We start from the raw sequence: 22,738 nt of genomic DNA on the forward strand, positions 1-22,738 counted from the left end.
AACACTACATCAAAAACTAAGGATATACTGTATGGTGACTAACATAACATAATAAAAAATTATTTAAAAAAAAGAACAAACAAAGAAACACACCTTTGTCAGTGTATTTTTTTTTAATTTGGCCCATTTTTTCACTGATGTCTTGGAATCATCTAATTCACCTTGTTCATATTGCTGTTCTACTTTCCCCTTGGGTAGCATTTAGAAGTTACTATTGATTCAAAAGAGGAGATAAAAGTCTCCAGTGAAAAGTCAGATGGCTGAGAAAGATAGAAATACCACTGACCCTGGGCTTGCTTTTATAATTGCATTCAGAGAATATTCAAAAGATTTGCCACACTGTTTTAGTCTGGTAGGTGATGCCACCCAATCCTGACTTTACAGTTTCATCAACCAGTCATTCTGGGAACTCCTCTATCCCTCTCTCCTAATCAGCTTCTTTCTGGCAGCAGGTGAGGTGATTCTACTAGGTTATGGGTCCTACTTGGAGAGTGAGGATTTAGAAGGAATAGATCTGCCCCTGGACCTCCTGGGTCAGGTGAACTCATAGCCTTGATGGAGTTTTAAATGGCTCCGCCGTGTCATCAGCAATTTACAAAGTCGTACATACAGGATAGATACGTCTGGTCACATTCCATTTACTTAGCATTTGATTTAGTGCATTCGTTTATAAAAGCAGGCCCATTACCAGTCTCACAAGAAGGATTCAGATGACTAGCTTCTTGAATTACACCTGAAGGAGAAAGTTTTCCTGCTACAGGAAATAGTGCAGAGGTTAATCTCACCTCACATAATTGGTGAAAAATTGCTGTTGGCCTCCCCAGCATTCATCTCCTTCCATTTCCAAAAGCATTTCGATTTCACCTGGTGAGCAACGACTCCCGAACCTGGTGCTCCCGAGGTATTGTCAAAGGAGGTGCCTGAGACCCATTCTGGCCAATCAAATGACCACTGGTTACAGCTTTCCGCGATTGGCTGAGGGATGAGCACCACACCTAAATTGGTCCAATCAGAGGGACCATTCTTGGGAGCTGATCAGGAAATACTCTCTTGTCCTCTCTATTAATCAGCGTTCGTTCAGAAAAGCAGAACTATCAGCAATAATGTACACTAAAGATTTATTATGGTGATTTGACCTTCCGCATTTGTGAGAGCTGGTCAAGGTCTTGGCTGGCTCCTTCTTCTGTCTTGGTGCTGAGCCTGAAGTCATAGGTCGGGCCGGAAGAAAGAAAAGATGGACATGGCCTGGGGAACAGCAGATACAACTGAAATCTTAGTGTGTCAGACACTGGCACCTATGCCGCTTTCTCCCTGACTCCAAATCTGCAACCTCGCTGCTGAGCATAACCCACGTAAGTGGTGTTCTCGCTGTGGACTGGCATTCACACCTGGCCAGGATCTGGCGAAGGAAAAGAAAGAGAACTTAGGGAAACCGAAGCTGCGGGCCAGGCAGCTGCCCCCGACCCCCACCCCGCCAACAAACCGAGTCAGGGTCTGCAGTGGGGCCTGAACCAAACCCACCTTCCAGGAGTTACAGTGGCTACTGCTCCACTGTGACCTTCCAGATACTCCACAAATTTCACTTGAGGCCAACCTTAACCAGGAATATTCAGTGAGGAGAACTCTGGAAAACATTACAAAGCTAAAACAGCCTGAATCTGGAACATGGGAAGTGTTTGGCTGGAGGTGCTGCAGCCAGCTTGAACCCTGAGAGGATAGCCCAGAGCGGCTAGGCTGCTTGTGTGGAGCCCAGGGACGAAACCAATGTAATCAAAGGCAGAGAGGCGGGAGAAAGAAGCAATTCGATCACATCCTTCAAGCCCTGAATCCAGTAATGCCTGAAACTACCCTAGAGTTTTCAGATGTGGGGGACAATAAATTTGTGCTTAAGCCAGTTTGAAACAGGTTTTCTGACACCACCATCTTAACATAGGGCTACTGTGTTTGCTTTAGCTGAACTTTCTTAGTCGTTTTAAAGAGCAGTCTGAAGCAGTGTGAAATCTATCTTGTAGAAAACCGAGCAGCAGTTAATTTGTAACTTATTATTGATCAGATAAGGAGAAAGAAGGAAGAAACTTTCCATTTTTAAAAAAACCAACAGGAAGAGAGGAAGACAAAGTTTCCATTGTCCCTGAATAGTCTCCTTTTCTTAGACCATAATCAAACTCTTTTCTAAATCTCCACTTCTCTTTCTTCCCACTATGATGTTAAGGTATCTGGGTAAGCACTGAGTACATTTTTCCTGGGAGTAAAAGAGTGTATTATCCTCCCACAAAATGAATTTTTCTGAGAAGGAGTTTGTTAGCTAATTCTATTATGCCATTTAACCTAATATGTGTAAGATCAACATTAAACCAAACTTTTGCCAATCCCAAAGTCTGTTTAAAAGATTGAGCTTGGCAGAATCAGTTTAAGTAAAACTGGTAACTTCATCATAACTAAATTTTGATTTTTGAGTACTAATCATACTTATATGGATATGCTAAATGTCCCAGTACATTCCAAGGGTTCAAATGTAGACCTTAATATTAGGAACATTTAAAAATCTGCTTCTAGGCACAAAAGGACAGTCTTAAATATTTTTATGAACGGAAAAAAAAAAGTCATATATCCTCCTAGTTACCCAAAGAACAATTTATAAAGGAAATGATGGCAGAGGATGAGATATGATACATACTGTTTAAATGAACTTGGCCAGTTCAACACCCTTCTCCGTCTCCTTCCCTTTAAATGCAGAACTACTCATTCGAAAGAGAACATCTGGCTACCTTATTTAACAAGTGCCTATAATCATTTTCTAATTCTAAAATGAAAGTGAAGCCTATAGACGGTTGTATTGATCACATTAGTTAAAGTTTTTCCCAGTAGGGAAAAAAAATTCAACAAGAAGTTTAACAAGCGATGGGCCAGTAAAAAAAAGGTTTTCTCAAAAGAAACAAGTGCATCATTACATATATTTTGCAAAATCATCTTAACGAATTGAAATTATTAATTAATCTCAAATTTTAACCTATTTTTACTCAAATGTGTTTACATTCAAACAAGATGCAGAGTCTCAATTATTTTAATTAGCTTTTCAATCAAAATAATCATTTTGAAATAAGGTTTTTATTAATTCACTGTGAAAAGTTCACTTTATATAAATAAATGGCGCTATCATATAGCATGATTTTGTTTTTTTTTAAATAATTTAAAAATGATTTCTCTGATGGAATGACATAAAAATTTGTTTATCTAAAAGCAAGTTTTTCTGGCTTAACAAAGATTCTTTTATTTCTAGAGAAAGGAAGGAAACTGTAATTCACTGGTTCTCAAAGTGGCGTCCCTGGACCAGCAGCATCTCCATCTTACAGGAATCTAACAGAATGCAGGGTACTGGATACCACCACAGACCTGCTAAATCAGGAATTTGGGGTGGGGCCGGGTAATCTTTTTTCCAGCCAGCTCTCCACGGGATTCTGCTGCCACTGAAATTGGAGATGCCCTGCAGGAGAGGCTGCCTGGTCTAAGGCCTTGCAGGGAGACTGGTGTGTGTTTGGCGGTGTGCTTCGGGTCACTGCTTGTAAAGCTGCTGCTGCCCTTCTAAGCCACCCTCATACACCATTGTCTAGTCTGTTTGAATAGTTGGGTGGTTTTCAGCTACTCAAAACAGTACACATCGCAAAAGCAATTTCACTAGGTTATGTGAGTAATCGTGTGAAGTGCTGTGAAGTGGTTAGTATGTTCGTGTGTGTGTGCTGTGCCTCACACAGTGGGGACATTAGTTCGATCATTAGTATTCAAATTATTAGTCTTAGTTCACATTCCGTTCCTGCAGAGCAAAACAAATAAAAAACCATGAAATATGCTACTCCTTATATACCCAAGGATATCTAGTTCAAGCCCTTCGTTTTATGGATGGGAAAACTGAAGCCCGGGAGGCTGGGTGACAGGTCAAAAGCCTCTTAGGAATTAACAGGCAAAGATTAGAAGCCACAGCTCTCAGTTCCTAGACTACTGTTTTGCAGAGGAAGCCATTCCTGTTGTATTCACTACTATGACAGTGCTTGCTCTGGAATTCTCTCCTTTGCTTTGCTAATTATTATCTGGTACTGATCTCTCCATCCTCACTCCCTCATATATGCACTGACACTATTATTCAGAACTGCAAAGCTGTTATGTTTAAAACCTTCCGGATTACATAAGCCTAGATATACATAAAGAGAAAATCAATGTGAAAAATACATGCAAAAGCCACAAATTTGTACATTTAGTGAAATCTTGATACTGACTGTGAGATAAACACCAGATGCTATATATGTGCAAATTCAAGTTTCCTGTGTGTATATAGTCACTTTTTATTTTGTGTTGTGGGCTAATAAATATGCATGCAAGAAACCAACTTTCAATAATTATTTTATTCTGAAGAATGCCTTTAGGTTAATTGCACCTAGCATAATGCTAATATTTGATCTTTGGACCTTCACTAATCAAGCTACACGCAGCACATGCGAAACAACTTCTTACAGAAGAGGGGAAAATTATGTGGTAATGAGAAGGAAAAATATCTGTTTTTTTAATTAGAATAGCCTCTAGCCACATAATTTTTCATTATTCTCCTTTTTCTTTATATTGCCTCAAATATTCCTTAAACATTAAAAAAATTACAGAAAATATAATTTACAGCAGCATCCTATGAGAATTCAAGTTCTGAACCTTCTAATTACAGCATCGTATGATTTGAATATACTCTATTGTATTTCCTTTTCCTCCTATTGTATTTTCACGTCACATATTCAAATCTGTTTATTGGCAGTGACATTTCTTAGACCAATGCCATCCATTCATGTAGTACATGCTTCTCCTTCCAGAAGTCTCATCATCTTCAAGGTCAAAACTTCATATGGTATTTTCTACATTACAGGACATGAAAGGGTGCTGTATCCATTACTGGTATGAACAGTTAATTATCTGCTCTCGCATGCCTCTCCTTAATTGGCCTTCATATTAAGGCTTTAACAGAGGAAGTGGAGGATCTGTGACTTACGTAGAAAAATTGTTACACTGCAAGCTGAGCACTGAACTAAAATCTCATCCTAATGCATCATTAGAGTAAAAGCCTGAGGTACTGAAAGAACTATCTATGATATTTCCACTTCCGAAATGCTTAAAGAAGTTTTAGATTAATGGCTTTTGATGCTTTTAATGATGTCAAGGATGGGATTTAAGTGCCTTATTAATTCCCTTGATTTACTGCCAAATATTAAAGGCAATTCGTGATTACTGAGTTAATCTTTTCTGATTATGAAATCCATTATTGGAAGAAAAATATAAAATTCAGAAAAGTAGAAATGATTTATAAAAATATTAGAATATATTTATAAGAACAGAATGTTTAGACATGGGTTTAAAATTCCTCTGGAAGGATTTGTTACAAGACTATAAGATATCTTTGTATATATTAATATTTAAGCCATTGCTTCATCCTTAAGTTGGACCTCATGTTTTTCATTTTTTAAACTCTTTTTAAACTTCCCAGCCACAGTCACAACACATGATGCGATGTAAACCTGAAGTGATTTGTTTAATCTTACTACCCTAATCAGCTAACAAGATCTCTGTCTTCTCAGATCTCGGAGCCTGGAAAAACCCAGTTATTAATTCCGTACTATCTCTTCCCGAAATTCTCTGGTTTGCTGACATGTTAATAAGATTCCAAGAATGTTCTAAAGAAAGCAAAATCACCACTAAAAATGATTGTGTCCTGAGCTTACACACTGTTTTTTTCCCCCTCTCTCTGAATTTATTTTCAACTAAAATAAATTCTGTCCTTGAATGTGTGTACATAACTCCCTGAGTAGGCTATGTTCTCTTATTATCAAAATATAAATATTGAAAGCCTTAAAGATTGTTCTTAAACCTCATTCAAATTACCTTTGCCAGCATAACAAATACCCCGGGGAAGGTGTATTAAAAGCTCTAAAAAGATTCCACTTTTACGTTTTAGCCAAATGGACATGTTTTATTCAGGATCCCCAAACAAAATCCTTATTCAGCTCATATACCTTTGAGGGTGTGTCATTCCTTCCTTCGCCCCTTCACACTTTCAGGCCCGTCCCACTGGCTCCCTGCATCTCCTAAGCCCCCCTTCTGCCTGAGGGCTTCAGCACATTGAGGACCTACCTCTTCTACCCTCCCAGACTAGAAGCAATGCCTGATCCTCCTTCAGGCTCCTCATTTCTTTCCCAGGGCAATTATGCTGATCCTTCAGGTTCCAGAGATGGCCCTCCATTTCTCTGTCCCTTGGCATCTCAGCCTGCCCCTTGCAGTTCTTATTACAGATCCAATTTTACATATAACTGTATAATGTTTTAAATAGTTGCCTCTCTGTCGCTTGGCAGTACTGAAGTCAGGGATCATGTTGGCTCTTCTGTTGTTAGCCTCAAGCATCTACGCGCCTGCCACAGAGCAAGTACACACACTCCCTCTCTTGAGTAAGTGACAGTAAATGAATGACTATCCAAAACGTATCAACGCTGGCTGGTGGCCAAAGGATTTAACATATGAGTAAGCACAAACATCTTTTTGTGAACTCTACCAGCAGTTAGCATTTGTACTGGTCTAAATTCCTATGTAGTCTCTGTTTTCCAAAAGCTTTATGAAATGCTCTGGTAAACACACACACACAAATACACATGTTTACATGAGCATTCACACACAGATCAGTGTTTTTGGTGGTTAGGACTGCTACACTCAACAGTGATAAATCAGGTTTCTAAAAACTAATTCTTCTTATTAAAAGTCCCTGTGAGTTCAAGAACTACTTTGCACTATGATCCTGAAGAAAAAGTCCAAGTTCATCAGGATTAGCTCTGTCCCAAGATGCTGGAAGATGGTGAAAACTATAGTCCATGGATGCAGACAATAGATTTCTGATGATAAGTCATATTTCCTTCTGGCAGTCTTTCAAAAGATGGTGGAAAAGTACAGCAAGTGTCACTGAAGACGAAGTAGCTACCCTGTCCCTATAAGTTTTAATATGCATTTTTGAATTTTACTATTTTGCTGTGTGCTATGTTTTTTAGAAAAATAAATAAAACCAGGTTTTGCAGACAGAAAACTTACTTCACATTGGCTATATAGCCCTGAGTGTGCTCTCCAGTCCTTAGTCTCTTCAGATAAAAAATGGGAAGAATGTTAGCAAACTCCACGGAGAAATAAAAGAGATCAAATATAGAAAGCCTGTAGCCCTGTGCCTGTCTACAGAATATGCGTTTGCTTCTCCTCTCTCTTGACCTGCCTAATGGTAAAACTCCAGTGTTCACCCTGGGAGCCTCTAGTTTATCTGGGTATCAGTATGATGTAATTATGCTAACAGTCATTTGTTTTAACTTAAAGAAATTAAAAATAACTTGGTAAGAGACAGAGGGTTTTATTTTCCTTTCTCAACAACAAAACAGCTAATGTTTGCATTTGAAACACATGTAAAAATACATGTTTGATTATAAAACCTATCCTTGGATTTTGTGTTAAGCTGTGCTTTCACCAGAAAAAAAAAAAAAAAAACTTTTTCAAACTTGAAAAAACTAAGTAATACTTCTCTGAGATTCTTTACACACACACACACACACACACACATTTTCCCCCTACCATTCTCCCTTCCTTCCCGGAACATACCCTTCATTTTTATGCTTCCTCAGAAGTAGAGAATGCAGCTGCTCTCAAAAGCTCTAAGGAATGTATTAGTATTAAAGCTCCAGTTAAGTCTCGCCACTGTTTGGTCACAGGGTTTTTCATTCTGTCCAAAGCTGATTGAAGGTCTTGTAACACGTCTCTGTAGCTGTTTCCATAGTGAGCACCCCAAGTATAGAGAAAATCATAGGCAGGTTTCCACATCATCTATAATGAAAAAAAATTAGACTGGAGTAGTGTGGAAGTAAAACAGAGAAGAAAATAAATGCTTTAAAAAAAGTTTTAAAAGCCTCTTAAGACATAAAAAAATGGAGGGGCGCCTGGGTGGCACAGCGGTTAAGCGTCTGCCTTCGGCTCAGGGCGTGATCCCGGCATTATGGGATCGAGCCCCACATCAGGCTCTTCTGCTATGAGCCTGCTTCTTCCTCTCCCACTCCCCCTGCTTGTGTTCTCTCTCTCGCTGGCTGTCTCTATCTCTCTGTCGAATAAATAAATAAAATCTTAAAAAAAAAAAAGGCATAAAAAAATGGAATACCAATTATGCGTGGATTTACTTAATGTCATGAAAAACACGTTTTAATAACTATCACTTCGCTCTTATATCCTTGTGATTCTAAACCTAGAGATTTTTAAAATAATAACTACAAGCAGGGCCTCTTTTTTCTTGATCCATCATCTAAACATTGTTCATTGCCTTTATCTGAATATAAAATTCCTTGCAAATTTTTTCATATTGAGATGTTACCAAGATAAACTTCTCACTCTCTTTTTTAGACTTTTAAGGTAAAAGTAATGATTCTTTTGTTGTAATAGCATCTGTGGTGAGCTTTATGACACCACATATCAGAGAAGGAGCTATATAGTGTATTTAATTCTTCAAGTACATCATTTTATTTGAGCAAGTTTATAAACAAGGAAAAATGCACCTTCATCATCAAGTCAAAAGGAAAGCAAAAATACAGTTCTTTAATTTAAAAAAAAGTTAATGAATCGCTTTATGACCAAAAGAAAGATCAATATTCCATACTTCATTATGCTTTCCCTGAGCACCTACCCATGCCAATGACATCATTGTTTCCATAGAAATAAATGTACGTCAAAGAGGAACTTCATGTTCAAGCATGTATGTAATGGTAACCAAGGCAACCAGGCTCAGGGAGAATAAAGACAAAGGCTGAACAAATAAGACAAGTTGTAGAATACACACACACACACACACACACACACACACAGAAACACACACAGCTTAAAATAAATTTTCTCTAAGAAAACGACAAAATGAACCAAGCACTTATAATTGGAATATTTGGAATATAAGCTTTATTATCTGCCACTTATCTGGGTTCACTAAACTCATTCATTTGTGATTTTATCACTTGCAAAATGCAGGAACACAAACTGTGAGCTCAATGTTATGCAGAGTTGCCCTCTTAAAACAGAGCCTCCATAACAGTAATATCACATGAAGTAGGGCCTTGGGATATAATTTTTTACCCTGCTTTGATAGCCTCATATACTCTACAACTGAAATTAAAAGAATGAAAGACCTAAATAAGGAGTTTCATTGTGTTTCAATTTAATCTACATAAAAGGCTAGGCATTGAACTCAAAAGACAGTTTGATGTTATTTGTCCAAATTGGTATTCCTGAGAAACCAGAAACACTCATATCTTCATCTCTCTTAACGAAGCTTGATTCTGCAAGGTACTGAATGAAAAGTAATTATCAAAGTTATATCATGTCCAGGTGGCCATGATGCATCGTCCCAAATGCTCCCAGATTTTTGTATGTAAGCTTTGCCCTCTCCAACCGGGCTTATAAAGAACTGTATCTTCCATCACTGATAGACTGTGAATGAGGTGTTCTCTCATCTATTTTTCTGAATACTCACTTTGAAACCAAACCTCCCAATTGCTGGTCACCACTAATAGCTCAGCAATGGAAGATGAGTTAAGGCATGTTAACAGAGCCTTTTTTACCAGATTCAATCTTGCCTGTCACTGCTCAAATGCAAAGATTCACTAAACAAGATTATTTTGTGGTGAGTGTATACTAACCCTCTGTAAAATTTGAGATCTGTATTCTATGTCGCATTCATTTAAAATTCCCTGATGCTCAACTAGTTGGCACATTATTTTTCAACTTGTCATATGTTGTTTAAAATAATGATGTTTCTGGACAAAGGCTTCTAAGATTTTATGCTAAATCCCTTAGTAAGTGAATGATAAAAGATGTATTTGAAGATATTTTATGATAAATAGCAACTGGGAACATTTCAGTACCAAGGTGATGGCACAGTATCAAAAAAAACAGATGTCTTTTAAAAAATCGCAGTGATAATTTTCAGGTTGTGCACTATTACGTGTGCAGAGTCAGAGCAGCCAGAATGGAGGCAGCCAGAATGGCTGCACTGCCTTTCCTGGTAGAAAAACTCGGCATCACATATCTTGCCGCAGCATGGTGGACTGCTATGTGTAGAAAAGCCCTGAGGCATATTCAATCGTGCAGCAGCCCCTTGGTGCTGTCTGAAGCAGGAAATACACCCGCGTGATGCAGGAATTGGAAACTACAGATTCAGAAGGAGTCCAGTGATACATTTATCTACTCAATAATGCAGAGAGCCATATAACGCTCTCACATTTGGCAATTTTTACTGATAGAACATTTCAGTCAGCTCTTCCAGTTCAGAGAAATTTGGAGAGATTTCTGAGCCTGGACCCTAATTAAGACGTCTGAAAGTGTAAAAGGACTTCCCGGGACTACTCTGAATTTGTCAGAAAAGCAAGGAGGGATATGGCTTTAAACTCATTGGGGATTCTCTGGAGTCTAATCCGTAAGCTACATAGAAATGGGTAAAATAGCTCTGGGCTGAAAACACTAGGGCCATGGTAAACTTCATGATTTATACTAAAATTAGTATATATTGCATTCCATTTTTGTTTCTCTTTGCAGCAAACTAAATCTGAATATTTCTTCAGTGCAAAATCTGATCTGTTATATAAAACATCATTCATGGCTCTCAACAGAGATGACAGAGAAACACTATTATAGCTCAAATACAATGAATCTATTCAAAATACATTGTTGTTTGTTAATTAATTATTTCACTTATTAAATCAAGAATTTTTGAGCAGCTACCACTACAGAAAGAATTCTGTTACAGAAAGGAATAAAATGATGACTATTGCATGGCTTGCTTTTAGAAGCTCTTAGCATAGAAGGGAGATAGATACTCGTGCAAACACTGGTCCAATGTATGAATAGACAGGATTTGATCGCTACAAATAGTTAAGAAAAACTCAAAGAATTACTTTCATATTTTCATTTAGTGTAATAAAAAATGATAGTTCCATTGACTGAGAAGCATTATGGTGTAATAGAAAGAAAGATGGGTTTTGGTGTCAGAGTCCTGGGTTGACGTCTGACGTACATTCCCTTTTTGGACAGGTCAATTTGAGTAAATCAATCAAAGTATCTGATATCTATTTATATTTTGCACTCTATAAAATATAGATAATAATTTCCAGGTTTATGTCCAAAGCACCTCCTGAAGTGTCTGGCATATAGCTTGCATTTAATAATTTTTAATAGGATATGAATGGGTAATTTTGGGATGAAGGAAAGATAAGGAATATAGCTTTAACCCTACTGCATATGAGGTGAAGGAGGGAGTATCTCCAGCTTCAGTAAGACATTAGAATAGAGATATGACCTCCAGGGAGCAGCCAAGAGTTTAGCATCATTCATGCTAAAGTGATGATGAAAGCATGAGAGTGGAGGAAAATGCCAGGGAAGAAAATGAAGAGATGGAAAATTTAACCTTCAATTAAGTCTACAGTTAGGGATCACAAATAAGAAATAGAAGCAATAAATAGATGGAGAGAACCTGGTGTCAGAGTATAGAAAATGAAGCAGGGTATTTCATGGTGCACAAGTCAAGGACTGATAACATCCCAAAAAGGACATTCAGCTCACAGCAGCTTCTCAGAAGCTGTTATTCATATAGCCTCCCAACTTGGTGTTCAGTGACACCACATGAAGAGGGTACAGTCATCAATGTTAGCAGTTTTTACACCTTACAAAGGTGTACATGCCGTATAAAGCATGACAAAAGTCCAGCCTTCATCAATGCAATAAATAATCAGTTGTTGTCCTTTGGGGCATAGCTATATGATATTTGACTCAAGTTCTTAAATATTTACACTTTTATTTCTTCAGCACTTCTTTCTATGTCATTCTACTTTCCCTGCTCAGCAAATGAACATAAGCTATCAAAGGCAAAGACACGAGTGGAAACTTGCATACATTAATTTAACTACAGACTTTATGAAATTGTGTCCAAAAATACGCATTAAATGCCACAAAGTATTCTCAGCTCTGTAATCATTAAAGATAAAATGAAGTCATTTTTTTTCTGGAAATGTTTGAATGAATAAAATAAGTAGAATAAACAATTTTCTTTCCAGGATGACCTAAGTCCTCCAAAAGCTGGAAGTGATTGTGGATTAGCTAAGTCCTCTTCCAGGTTTATGTTATCTTATTTCTCCTCAGTGGTTTGAAATAGTTCTTCCACTGAAATAGTTCTTCCGCTCTTGTTCAGTGTTATGATTTAAGGGATGATATGCAGAATCTCTGCACTAATGCTTAGACAAATCAAAAGGAGAGCATGCTCCTGAGAGTTTGTTTTTGTGGAATTATTCTTAACCACAAAACAAGTTCTCTCAGCTTTCTCATCTCTGTCACAATTATTTGACACACAGGCTTCATTCTTACTCCTCTACTCTTAGATTTTTTTAAGGTTAACTTCATTATGTGAAGATTAGGAGTTTCCAAAGTCCTACCATTTGTGTAAAAGAATTCTGTCCTTGACTTATCTTCCAGGTATTAAAGGACAAAGAAAAAGGTAAAAGAGCAATAAAAGAAGTAGTGAGATGTTAAAAGAAATGAAACAGGAATAGAGATTTAAAAAATAGTTTTCCAAATTTAGAGTGCTTAATCCCAGAAGCCAATAAGACTCATTAGATAATGCTCTAGATAATGAAATGCAACATGAATAAAAGCAATTCAGATCTGAGCACAGCATTCCATGTCTTTTTTTAGCTCATAAAACATGAATAGCAAAAAGAATGCAATTGGTTAACTACATTTGGATAATTACATTTTACCACATTAAAAGATTCATAACCCACCTACTTTCCTCATAAAATTCTAGGAGCAATGTTTCATTTTAAGTATAATTAGCTGAAGAACTATTAAGGCAAATGTGCTTTACTAATGATTATTACATGTATTCTATATTCAGTACATCATCTACAATATCCAAAAGTGGGCTTTCTATCACCTGTAATCGGTAACTGCCTAAATATTGTTGAAGATGAGGCTACATTATCTTCTGAAAAGAAAGGAGGCTTACATATCAGGGGGTTCCTATTTCTTCAGAAGGGAGATGGTACTTGGTTAAAACTTGATATAAGATTTTCTTGGAAAAGTCTCTTTGGGTACAGCCAGCTCTGTTTCCTCTAGGAATAACCACTTGGAACACCAGGGATTAAGCATAAGCCAGAGGAAGATAGAGGACTCACTCCTTGCTTGTTTCTACTGAGAATAGTCTAACATCTTAGGAGAACCTACTGGACAAGCCATTCTCACTAAATCACTAACCCACTCACTAACCAGAACGAGAGGTCAGGTCACTTAGCTATAAATCCAAGGTCATTTCATTAAAGTATAGCCACAGATTTATTTCAATGTTAAGCAATTTTAATAAATGCTGATTTACATCTTATACTTACCTGGATTCTGGTTTTCTAAAATTCCTGGTTGTTTGTGATCCCTCAAAATAAACCTTAATGAAGAAAATCTAAAATCTAAATCAAATATAGGTGTCCATTTTAAGATATCTTTATAAAATTTAAACTTTAGAATATTTAATAATATGATTATTATTTCTATTTGATTTTCAGTGTGTAATAAGACATATAAGGTAGAATTAAACCAAAGATCATATGAATACAATCATGAATTCCACTATGATGTGATTTTTTTCTTTATCTCATAATTTAAAAAAATGGAGTATCTTTTGGAATTAAAGATGGCAGCAACAAGCATTATAGTATTGTACAAAATAGACAATGATAATCTAAATATTATGTCACTGTGTCAAATCTCTAGCACAAACAATGAAGAATTGAGCAATTATTCTACAAAATTTACCACTGGTAGATGAATTTCCATATAACACTTTCCCATTTTTTAAGAAATTACAAATGTATCTCTTCCTATAAAAGCCCATCAAACCATGCATTTGAGTACCAAGGCTAGAACTGGACAATGTCACATACCTGTAAACAGAGTCCAGGCCTTGCTGTGTGAGCCAGAAAACCATAAGAGTTCAAGGACATTCCTTTTATCTTTTGCAAGAGATATTTTCCAAGAAAAATTCAATGTTGTTAAACCGGTAAAAAAAAAAAAAAAAAGCTGACCAGCCAAGACTTTTTTCCTCATTTTTTCCATGCATTACCATTCTGCCAGTTTCTCAGAAGAGAAACCTTGAAATCATTGCTGACTTTTCCCTTATCTATATTCTTTCTATAGTATCTATATTCTTTCTATAGTTACTTTCAGCCATTTTTTAAAAAAGATAACTATATTTCCTTTTCCAAAATCACTCAGTGTCACACAGTTGTCAAATTCACCTCTTAGTCAAAATAACAGAAGATACGTATTTAATTATTGCAAAGGGCAAAGCATTGTCAAATATTTCATCTATCTTGTTTCATTTACTCCTCCAAATATCCAATGAGCAAGATAGTATTTTCACCTCATTTTACAATTAAAAAAAATATTTCTAGAAAAGTCCAGTAACTTTCTGAAGGTCTTAGGGTTAATAGATGCTAGAGTTGGAACAGGAATCCAGACCAGGAATCTTAACCATTATGCTCTGGCAGTCATTAAAGACTCTTTCTATCGACTTCAAATACATATGTATCTCTAACCAACATTTCCGAACATATCTCCCAATAATTACTGAAATGCTCTCCCCTCCAGCCTGCATATTCTCTCAGTGGTCTCTAGAAGTCACTGGTATCCATAAGCACTGAAATCCCCTTCCAATCCTCTCCAGTTATTCAAATGCTATCCATCCTTCAGGACTAAGATGAGTCTGCTGACAGCTCCTTCTCGCTTTGATCTTCTTTTATTTAGTTAATTCTGAAAGGACTTATCATCAATTATGCATAGTGGATAGGATTATGTAAAACATATCTGTGTCTGGATCCCAGTTACATACTTAATAACCATGTGATTCTGGATAATTTACACAAATGCATTAGCTCTCAGTTAGCATATTGTAAAAAGTGAATAGTTACAATGTCTTCCTTACAAAGTTTGTTAAAATAAATTTGATATGGCAAAGAAAATGCTCATAATGGTTAGCTGACACACAGTGAACATGCAATAAATTGCAATAACTATTACTACTTTCATTTTCATTTATTTCAGCATCTAAACATATACTTCTTTAAAATAAAACAACTCAAATATTGGGGTGCCTGGGTGACTTGGTTCGTTAAGCAACTGACCCTTGATTTCAGCTCAGGTCATGATCTCAGGGTCATGGAATTGAGCCCCATGTGGGGCTCTGCACTGGGCATGGAACCCGCTTAAGATTCTCCTTTTTCCTCTGCCCATCACTCCCTCTCTTAAAAAAAAAAAAAAAATAACAGTTTATCTCAATCCCCGGGCCAAATAAAACTTGGCTTTAGAGACCAAAAAAAAGTCACATTTTTCATTCTGTTTGTGATTTTTGTAGCTCCTTGCTCCAATGCTGAGAACTGCGAGTCCTAGTAAGTGTGTTAAGTGTACAGATGAATTAAATGCTGAGAGTAAGGATTCAGAGGAAAGATACTAAATAAGTAGGAAGAATTCCATATAGAATTTTTATTCATCTATAAAAAATAAATAAAATTAGCTGTTTGAGGAATACCTACTTTGTCATTTTAAATCTAGACCTACAATAAAGTGCTTGGAACACCATAGCCGCCAGTCAAAAATGAGGAGGGACAAAGTTATAGCTAGAAGATAAAACAGAAAATCAGATCCTCACTGATTGAGTGTTGACTACAAAAAGACTTATAAACACACCATGCCAGTCATAACTCTATAGATGAGTAGCTTCTGATATAAAAATAATTATAATTAGCAATGTTGACTTCCTTAGAGTTCCATAGTTAGGGTGGCCCATTCTGGCAGGTCAGATAAGAAATCAGTCTTGACAGGCCTATTTGTGCCTGTAGTTGAGGTGGAGCCCAGTGGGGTAGAAGGAAAAAAGTGACCTTTTAGTGTCCTTGGTAAATAAGTGCCCTTATTGAATAAGATGGAGAGAGCTATTCTTTATTGTTAGGCAGGGTCAATGGACGACAGTTGGAATGAACTGTGTCATATATACTATTAATTCCCAGAAGGATAGGTGAAGAGTATTCATTTTAGGCCTGAGAATATCTTAGCACTGAAATCCCCAACATTTCCCCTAGTAAAATCCAATTTTTTAAAAATAGGCTATTTTTCTAGTATTCCATTGATTCTGTTTTTTTAATTAAAGCTCTAAATAAATTCAGAAAAACAATGAATTTTCATTAACTTTCACAGGAAAACCTTGACAATGATTAAACATCTTTGTATAGCATAAATGTAGTTTCTTTTCAAAAGAAATACTCTGACAAACATATTCCCTTAAAATCAGATTACAAGTTTTATTGCTTTGCTTTTATGTAGGAAATGCAATTTCATTAGAAAAGTTGAGTAATATTTCTTATAACTTAGGGAGATAGTTAGTGCAAAAAGTGACATTTTCAGAAGTCTCCAAAGAGAAACTTTTCTTTTTTTACTATTTTTAAAAAGATTTTATTTATTTATTTGACAAGGAGAGAGAGAGAACACAAGCAGGCAGAGTGGCAGGCAGAGGAAGAGGGAGAACCAGGCTCCCTGCTGAGCAGAGAGCCCAATGTGGGGTTCCATCCCAGGATCCCTCGATCATAACCTGAGCCTAAAGCAGACATCCAACCAACTGAGCCACCCAGGCACCCCCAGAGAGAAGCTTTTCTTTTTCACCTTATAAAAGAATAAGAAATGGCCCAAAAGTACTCAAGAAAAATATGACATACTACTAATAATCTCTATTCTTTAATTGGACTGAAGCTTAATAAAGATACTAAGGCGAATTTTGGTAGTATCATATGATGGCTCGAAGAAAGGAAAAGAAAAAGTGAAATGCGTCCCTTACTTCACCGTCCTGACCACACCTGGATCTGCCACTCAGCCACCACGGTGGATTTGGCGTGGGTGGGCCGAGTATAATAAAGTACAAGGACCCCAACGCCAAAGCCTATGCCCCAAACTTGGTTCCGTGACTTCCTAGCTATCTATGTGTAAGCAGGTTACTTAGCCTCTCTACATCTGAGATAGTATTAGTATCTGCCCCAGAAGTTTTTGTTGAAAGGATGAAATAAAGTTAATTTTTGTGATGCTCTTGGAACAGTGTCTGGCCCACAATAAGTGCCAGATAACTGTCTTTGAGATAGAATAAAAATAGAACAAAAGGAAAAGGGAGAAATTGAAGATGGAAAGTGAGTGAAAAGAGCCCGATTGTAGACATTGGCACACATAGAGAGGAATTGTTGGGAAGTGTGCCCTCTGAGGAAGTGAGATAAAGGAAACCGAAGCCTGTGGGAACTACCAGGCCTTGTTTATCTCCCTGCCCCGATGCTGGTTCCCTCCCTCTGCACACTCTACCCAGAACTAATATCAGCATGTTTTGAAATCATTTATTGACTTGTAAATTGATCATATTTAAAAATCAGCTCCTTCCTGAGAGAAAAATAATTGTATGGCTCTTGTTTTTTTTTTCCGCCACAGGGGGATAAAAATTAGCATACATTTACCCTTTGGTTTAAATGGCCTAACAGGTAAAGCCTCCCGTAGTAGGTTGTTTGGAATGGCTTTAGGCCCATATACCATACGTACTTTTCTAAGCATTTAATAACACGGATCAGAGTGATGATTGTTAGCCTTAGCCATAGTAAACTGAATGATAACCTCTAGAAAGACACCCAGGGACTGTCCTTCTGCTTCTGAGTATTTTATCAAACTCAGAATAGAATTAGTCATTTGTGATTTGGACTGTACAAAAGTGAATAATGGAAAAGTGGCTGATGTTGGCTTCCACCAAGATTTGGGGGGAAGACAAAATATAACCAATCACAATTAGAGAGAAGTTAGATGCTTAACAAACCTGAGACAATAAATAACTCTCTGGGAAATAATTCTCAAGAAAACCATTTTAAAAACAAAGCCTTACTAAGAAAAAAAAAAAGTCTGGCTTTCAGTTCAGCAAATTTTTTTAAAAGAATTATTTTTAAAGTAGTTTTAGGTTCATAGCAAAATTGAGAGGAAAGTACAGAGATTTTCCATTTATCTCCCACTCGTACATATGCATGGCCTGCCCCGTTATCAGTAGCCTCCACCTGAAGGGTGTATTTGTTACAGTTGATGAATCTACAATGATACATTATAATTACCTAAAGTCCACAGTTCACCTTGGGTTTCTTCTAGGTGCTGTATATGCTATGGGTTTAGACAAATGTACAACAACACATGCCCATCACTATGACGTTATACTGAGTATTTTCACTGCCCTAAAAATGCTCTGTGCTCTGCCTATTCATTCCTCCCTCCTGACACCTGGCAACCACTGATCTCTTAACTATCTCCACAGTTGGGTCTTTTCCAGAATATCATATATTTGGTATCATACAGTGTGAAGCGTTTTTCGGATTGGCTTCTTTCACTTAGTAATATGCATTTAAAGTTCTTCCATGTCTTTTCATGGCTTTGTAGGTCATTTCTCTTTAGCACTGAATAAAATATTCCATTGTTTGGATGCACTGGTGTACTTACCCATACACCTACAGAAGGACATCTCGTGTGGACAAAAGTTTTCAACTCTTTGGGTAAATACCAAGGACAGTGATTGAATGATCATATGCTAAGAGTATGTTTTGTTTCTAAGAAACAGCCGAAGTGCCTTACAAAGTGTCCGTTCCCATTTTGTACCCCACCAGCAATGAATGAGCATTCCTGATGTTCCACATCCTTGGCAGCATTCGTTGTTATCAGGGTTCTGGATTTTGGCCATTCTGATAGCTGGTGGTATCTCAATTAGACCACTTTTTAATCAATTTTACTGAACTACCAGAGTGCTATATCACTCATAATGTCGCCTTTTTTTTCCTTCTTAAAGGTTTGTTGTCTTTTAGCTCATTCAGTAAAAACTCATTTGTGGATTGTGATGTCCTTCGTAGCATATGGAGATAAATGTAGTCTATAAGGGAGAAGTGATCGATAAGGGGGAAATAGGTCCTGGATGCTCTTGGCTAAAGAGTCTGTTTAGAGGAGCTCTTGCTGGAGAGCCAGGCTCCAGGAACCCTGAAGCTTCCCCTTCAGCTGCTGGGATTCAACTGACTTGATTTGACTCTTCAAGCTTCATGGAAAGGTTGTCTTGTTCTGCTCATCCAGCTGGCATAGTTGCTTCAAAATAAGAATATTTTCTCAAGAAATTAAACCCAGCTCTACACCCAAATAGGAAGTGAGGAACATAAATACCTTCTGCCTCCTACCAAGTCATCATCCAATCAGAGAGATCACCTTTCCTTAACTGAAATAACTTGAAAATGTTTTCACTCATGTGAGAGAAAGATACAGGACATTTTATATGTGCTCATCACTGGAATACTTTCATTTAAGTCAATAAAATTGAACTCACTTTCTTTATGGTAAATAGAGAAAATATTTATTGAACTTAGGCACACCAGCATACATTTGTTTTAATATTAATAAAAACAATATTTGCATGGTAAATATTTACTTTGTACTCTGTTGTTATTCTGTATTTGATGTCTATAGTTCTTACTGTATACAAAATTGTGAAGGAGATAATGAAGCTCTTAGCTATTTCTAGCTCTCATTACCAGTAACCCCGTACTATCCACTTCCTTAATGCTTGTCACCAAACATTATTTATCACAAATGACCAAGTCTGTGACTGAGGCTGATAAATACTTATTATTATATCCTCCTCCTTTGTTCTGATTTGGCCCCATTTCCTCCCTTCCAAGTTTATCTGTTCCTTGCCTCAAGTTCTAACAGTCCTGCTTCCTGACTGACTAGCTATCCAATTTGGTCCAATTATTTGATCAAAGACCATATTAATATGAAATCCAATAGGAGAAACATCAATGTATTTTAAAGGTTCTTGATGCCTTTAAAGAGCGGTGTGGGTATATTTCAGATAATGTTGATGGTTGTGGGGGCAGTGACTTCAGTTAGTGGATCCTCTAGGACACTCCCTCAATTAATCCATGTATGTGGTATAGGCTTGATTACACTAGATTTACTTGGTCTGTAATTTTGTACTATTTAATTGGACAAACAGAAATCTTACCTCAACAGCAACATCTCCAGCTTTTCCTCGGTGAGGAACTTCATATGCCTCCATCTGTTGCTTCGTGAGTCGTACTAACTTTTCAGCTAATTCCCTCCAGCCTTTTCCAAGCTTGACAGCTGAAGTCAGAATAGCAGCCTCTTGGATGAGATGTGCTACTAACCCTTGGCAATCCATCTTCAGCAGAGCCTGCAGCAACAATTACATATCGTAGTTAAAATCAACTAATTTGGGCTTTCTCCTGTAAGTTAAATTTTTCATTATATTTTCTAGAAACTGGCATCCTCTTTCTCACCACATGTATATTTGAGGTTTCTAAAATTCCAAAAAGCTGATTTACTTTTAAGAAAATCCACCCAGCAAAGTACAGAGGATATGACCAGACCAAAATTAGGGGAGATTTAAGCCCAACTCAGTGACTAATTGTAGGGCCTTGGGTAAACCACTCAACTAATAAGTTTTTTAATATCCTAATTGGAAAAGGAGGAAGTTGAACTAGACGCTTACAAAGATACCCTGAGGTTCTAGCAGTCTATAATTTATCAACCCAGGGATGATTATTCCCTCTACAAAAAAAAAAAATAATAATAATAATAATAATAATAATAATTCCTTTCCTTACCAGAGAATTGGCTACAGGATTTCTCTAAAGAATAAACCCACTGGTGCTGGTAAATGCTATTCTACTTTTCATCAAAATGTGAGTTAAAACTCCCCAGAATAATGCCTCTTGCATAAAAATGAGATACTCCTACAACTTTGAACAAAGCTATTGATATTTATGACTTTAGAAAATTAACTCTCTCCCTTCACCACCAGTGTAACTGTGTTAAATAGAACCACAAAGAATTAAAGATAAAACACTTAGTCTTCAACAATGCGAAATGGAAAACCATCAGTCTTCTCTTCCCTTCCCACCCCTTTCTTTCTCTTCCCTTCCCGCTTCCCCTCTCCTCTCCTCCCCTCCCCTCCAAAAAAAAAAAAAAAAAAAAAAAAAAAAAAAAAAAAAAAAAAAAAAAAAAAAAAAAAAAAAAAAAAAAAANTTCTTCCTTTCCCACTCCCCTGCTTTGTTCCCTCTCTCACTGGCTGTCTCTCTGTCACATAAATAAATAAAATCTTAAAAAAAAATAAAACATGGGATTAGATTTATCTAGATCTTTTTCCCTGTTCAAATAAGCAAATAAACATGTGTGGTAGTGCCTTGTCATTTAACAGCACTAAAAAGCTTTATCTATCACTGTGAAACAATAAGTAAAAATGAATGGTCAAGTAAGGCATCTAGTGAAGTCCATAGAGTATTCATTCCTATGGAAGTATGAGAAAGACCACCCATGGTTTTTATACATCGACTATATTGGTCTGTAAATTTACAGTGAGGAGTTATGACCTCAGGAAAAAGCAGTACGGAGCCAGCAGGCCCCAGAAAGTGTCCTGAGTAAACTATGGAATGGTTTTAGCCACGCTTATTCCAGTTTCTTGTTTTAAGGGAAAGAAATCTGCACTTATAGGTATAAAACCTGAGTTTAAAATCCAATTCCACAAAGTATAGGGCTTTAGATAAATCACAAAATATCTCTGTTTAATGATTTTTAAAAAGGATACAGTGGTAATACCACCTTCTCTAGTTGCCTATAATCTTAGGAAATGTCAAGTGTCAAGTATATAATGACAACCAGTCTCAATGTCTAGATATGACTGAGGGTTTTTTGAACCCACAGTCTTTATTAGTTCCCTTCTGGCACTTCAAATTCAAGAAAAACACGTACTTATTATGCAAATAATGTTTCAAGAGTTGGCCTCTATGCCCCATGCTCCATCATCTTCTGGTCAGATAACCAGGCCCAAGCCCCTTCAATACAGAAATCCTGAAGTTTCCACTGAGGCATGGTATGAGTTTTTAGGAACTACTCCCTCGAATGAGTTCTCCATCAGCACTGTTTAGTTAGTCACCAAAGCCACTCACTTAATTAGCATACACCAATATAGTACATTTATGACTAGGCTAAAATTTCCAGACCATTTGGTCAAAATAACCTTTTTTTTTTTTTGTCACTAAGAGAAACAAGAAAGCAATTTTCATTTCAAGCCTACATGAGTCCATGCTGAACATGAGCTAATGCAGAGGTAATGAGAGGTAATGAGCTGCTGTAAAAGGCACATGCAGCTTCAACCACGTAGATCAGCCAATGACTCTAAATGGCCTAGATGGAGAATTCAGCACACCATCATAAAACTATCCCCTTAACAACTGGATATTGGGGCTTGGAAAATTAAACCCTGTCAGTATCACTGTAGAATCATAAAAACAATAAAGGAAAGAAAATGTCTTATATATACAAAGCCTTGCTAAATTACTGTTACTGTCTCAGAATAAGTTCCTCTCCGGAAATCTCTCTCCTCCACATGCACCTGGATTAGAGCTGTCCTCTTCTCTGTGCACCTGCCTGTGTAATCCTACTCATCTCTCATAGGGTCCCAGCCTCACACAGTTATAATGGCGTTTACTACACATATTTATATACAGAGTCACATGACTTCTATACCACACTATGTACACATGCATTCATAACT

The 22,738-nt window shown here is 37.0% G+C and overlaps 1 protein-coding gene across 2 annotated transcripts in view; it reads right to left on the reverse strand.

The window, feature by feature from the left end:
* Positions 1 to 113: 113 nt before the first annotated feature.
* The window catches only part of MACC1 (MET transcriptional regulator MACC1), a 63,155-nt gene continuing 40,530 nt past the window's right edge, over positions 114 to 22,738 (reverse strand). Inside the window, exons 4-6 of one of the 2 annotated variants that reach the window (XM_002915370.3) lie at positions 20,168 to 20,356; positions 7,657 to 7,878; positions 1,281 to 1,399 (exon numbers count right to left, since the gene is read on the reverse strand). In XM_002915370.3, the coding sequence (XP_002915416.1) occupies positions 7,666 to 7,878; positions 20,168 to 20,356 (402 nt within the window). In that variant the 3' untranslated portion in view covers positions 1,281 to 1,399; positions 7,657 to 7,665. Of the gene's footprint in view, positions 1,400 to 7,656; positions 7,879 to 20,167; positions 20,357 to 22,738 lie in introns of both variants that reach the window. The other variant, XM_019795454.1, reaches the window with a different exon arrangement.

The sequence above is a fragment of the Ailuropoda melanoleuca genome, chromosome 1, assembly GCF_002007445.2.
Source record: "Ailuropoda melanoleuca isolate Jingjing chromosome 1, ASM200744v2, whole genome shotgun sequence".
In the NCBI taxonomy this organism is placed as follows: domain Eukaryota; kingdom Metazoa; phylum Chordata; class Mammalia; order Carnivora; family Ursidae; genus Ailuropoda; species Ailuropoda melanoleuca.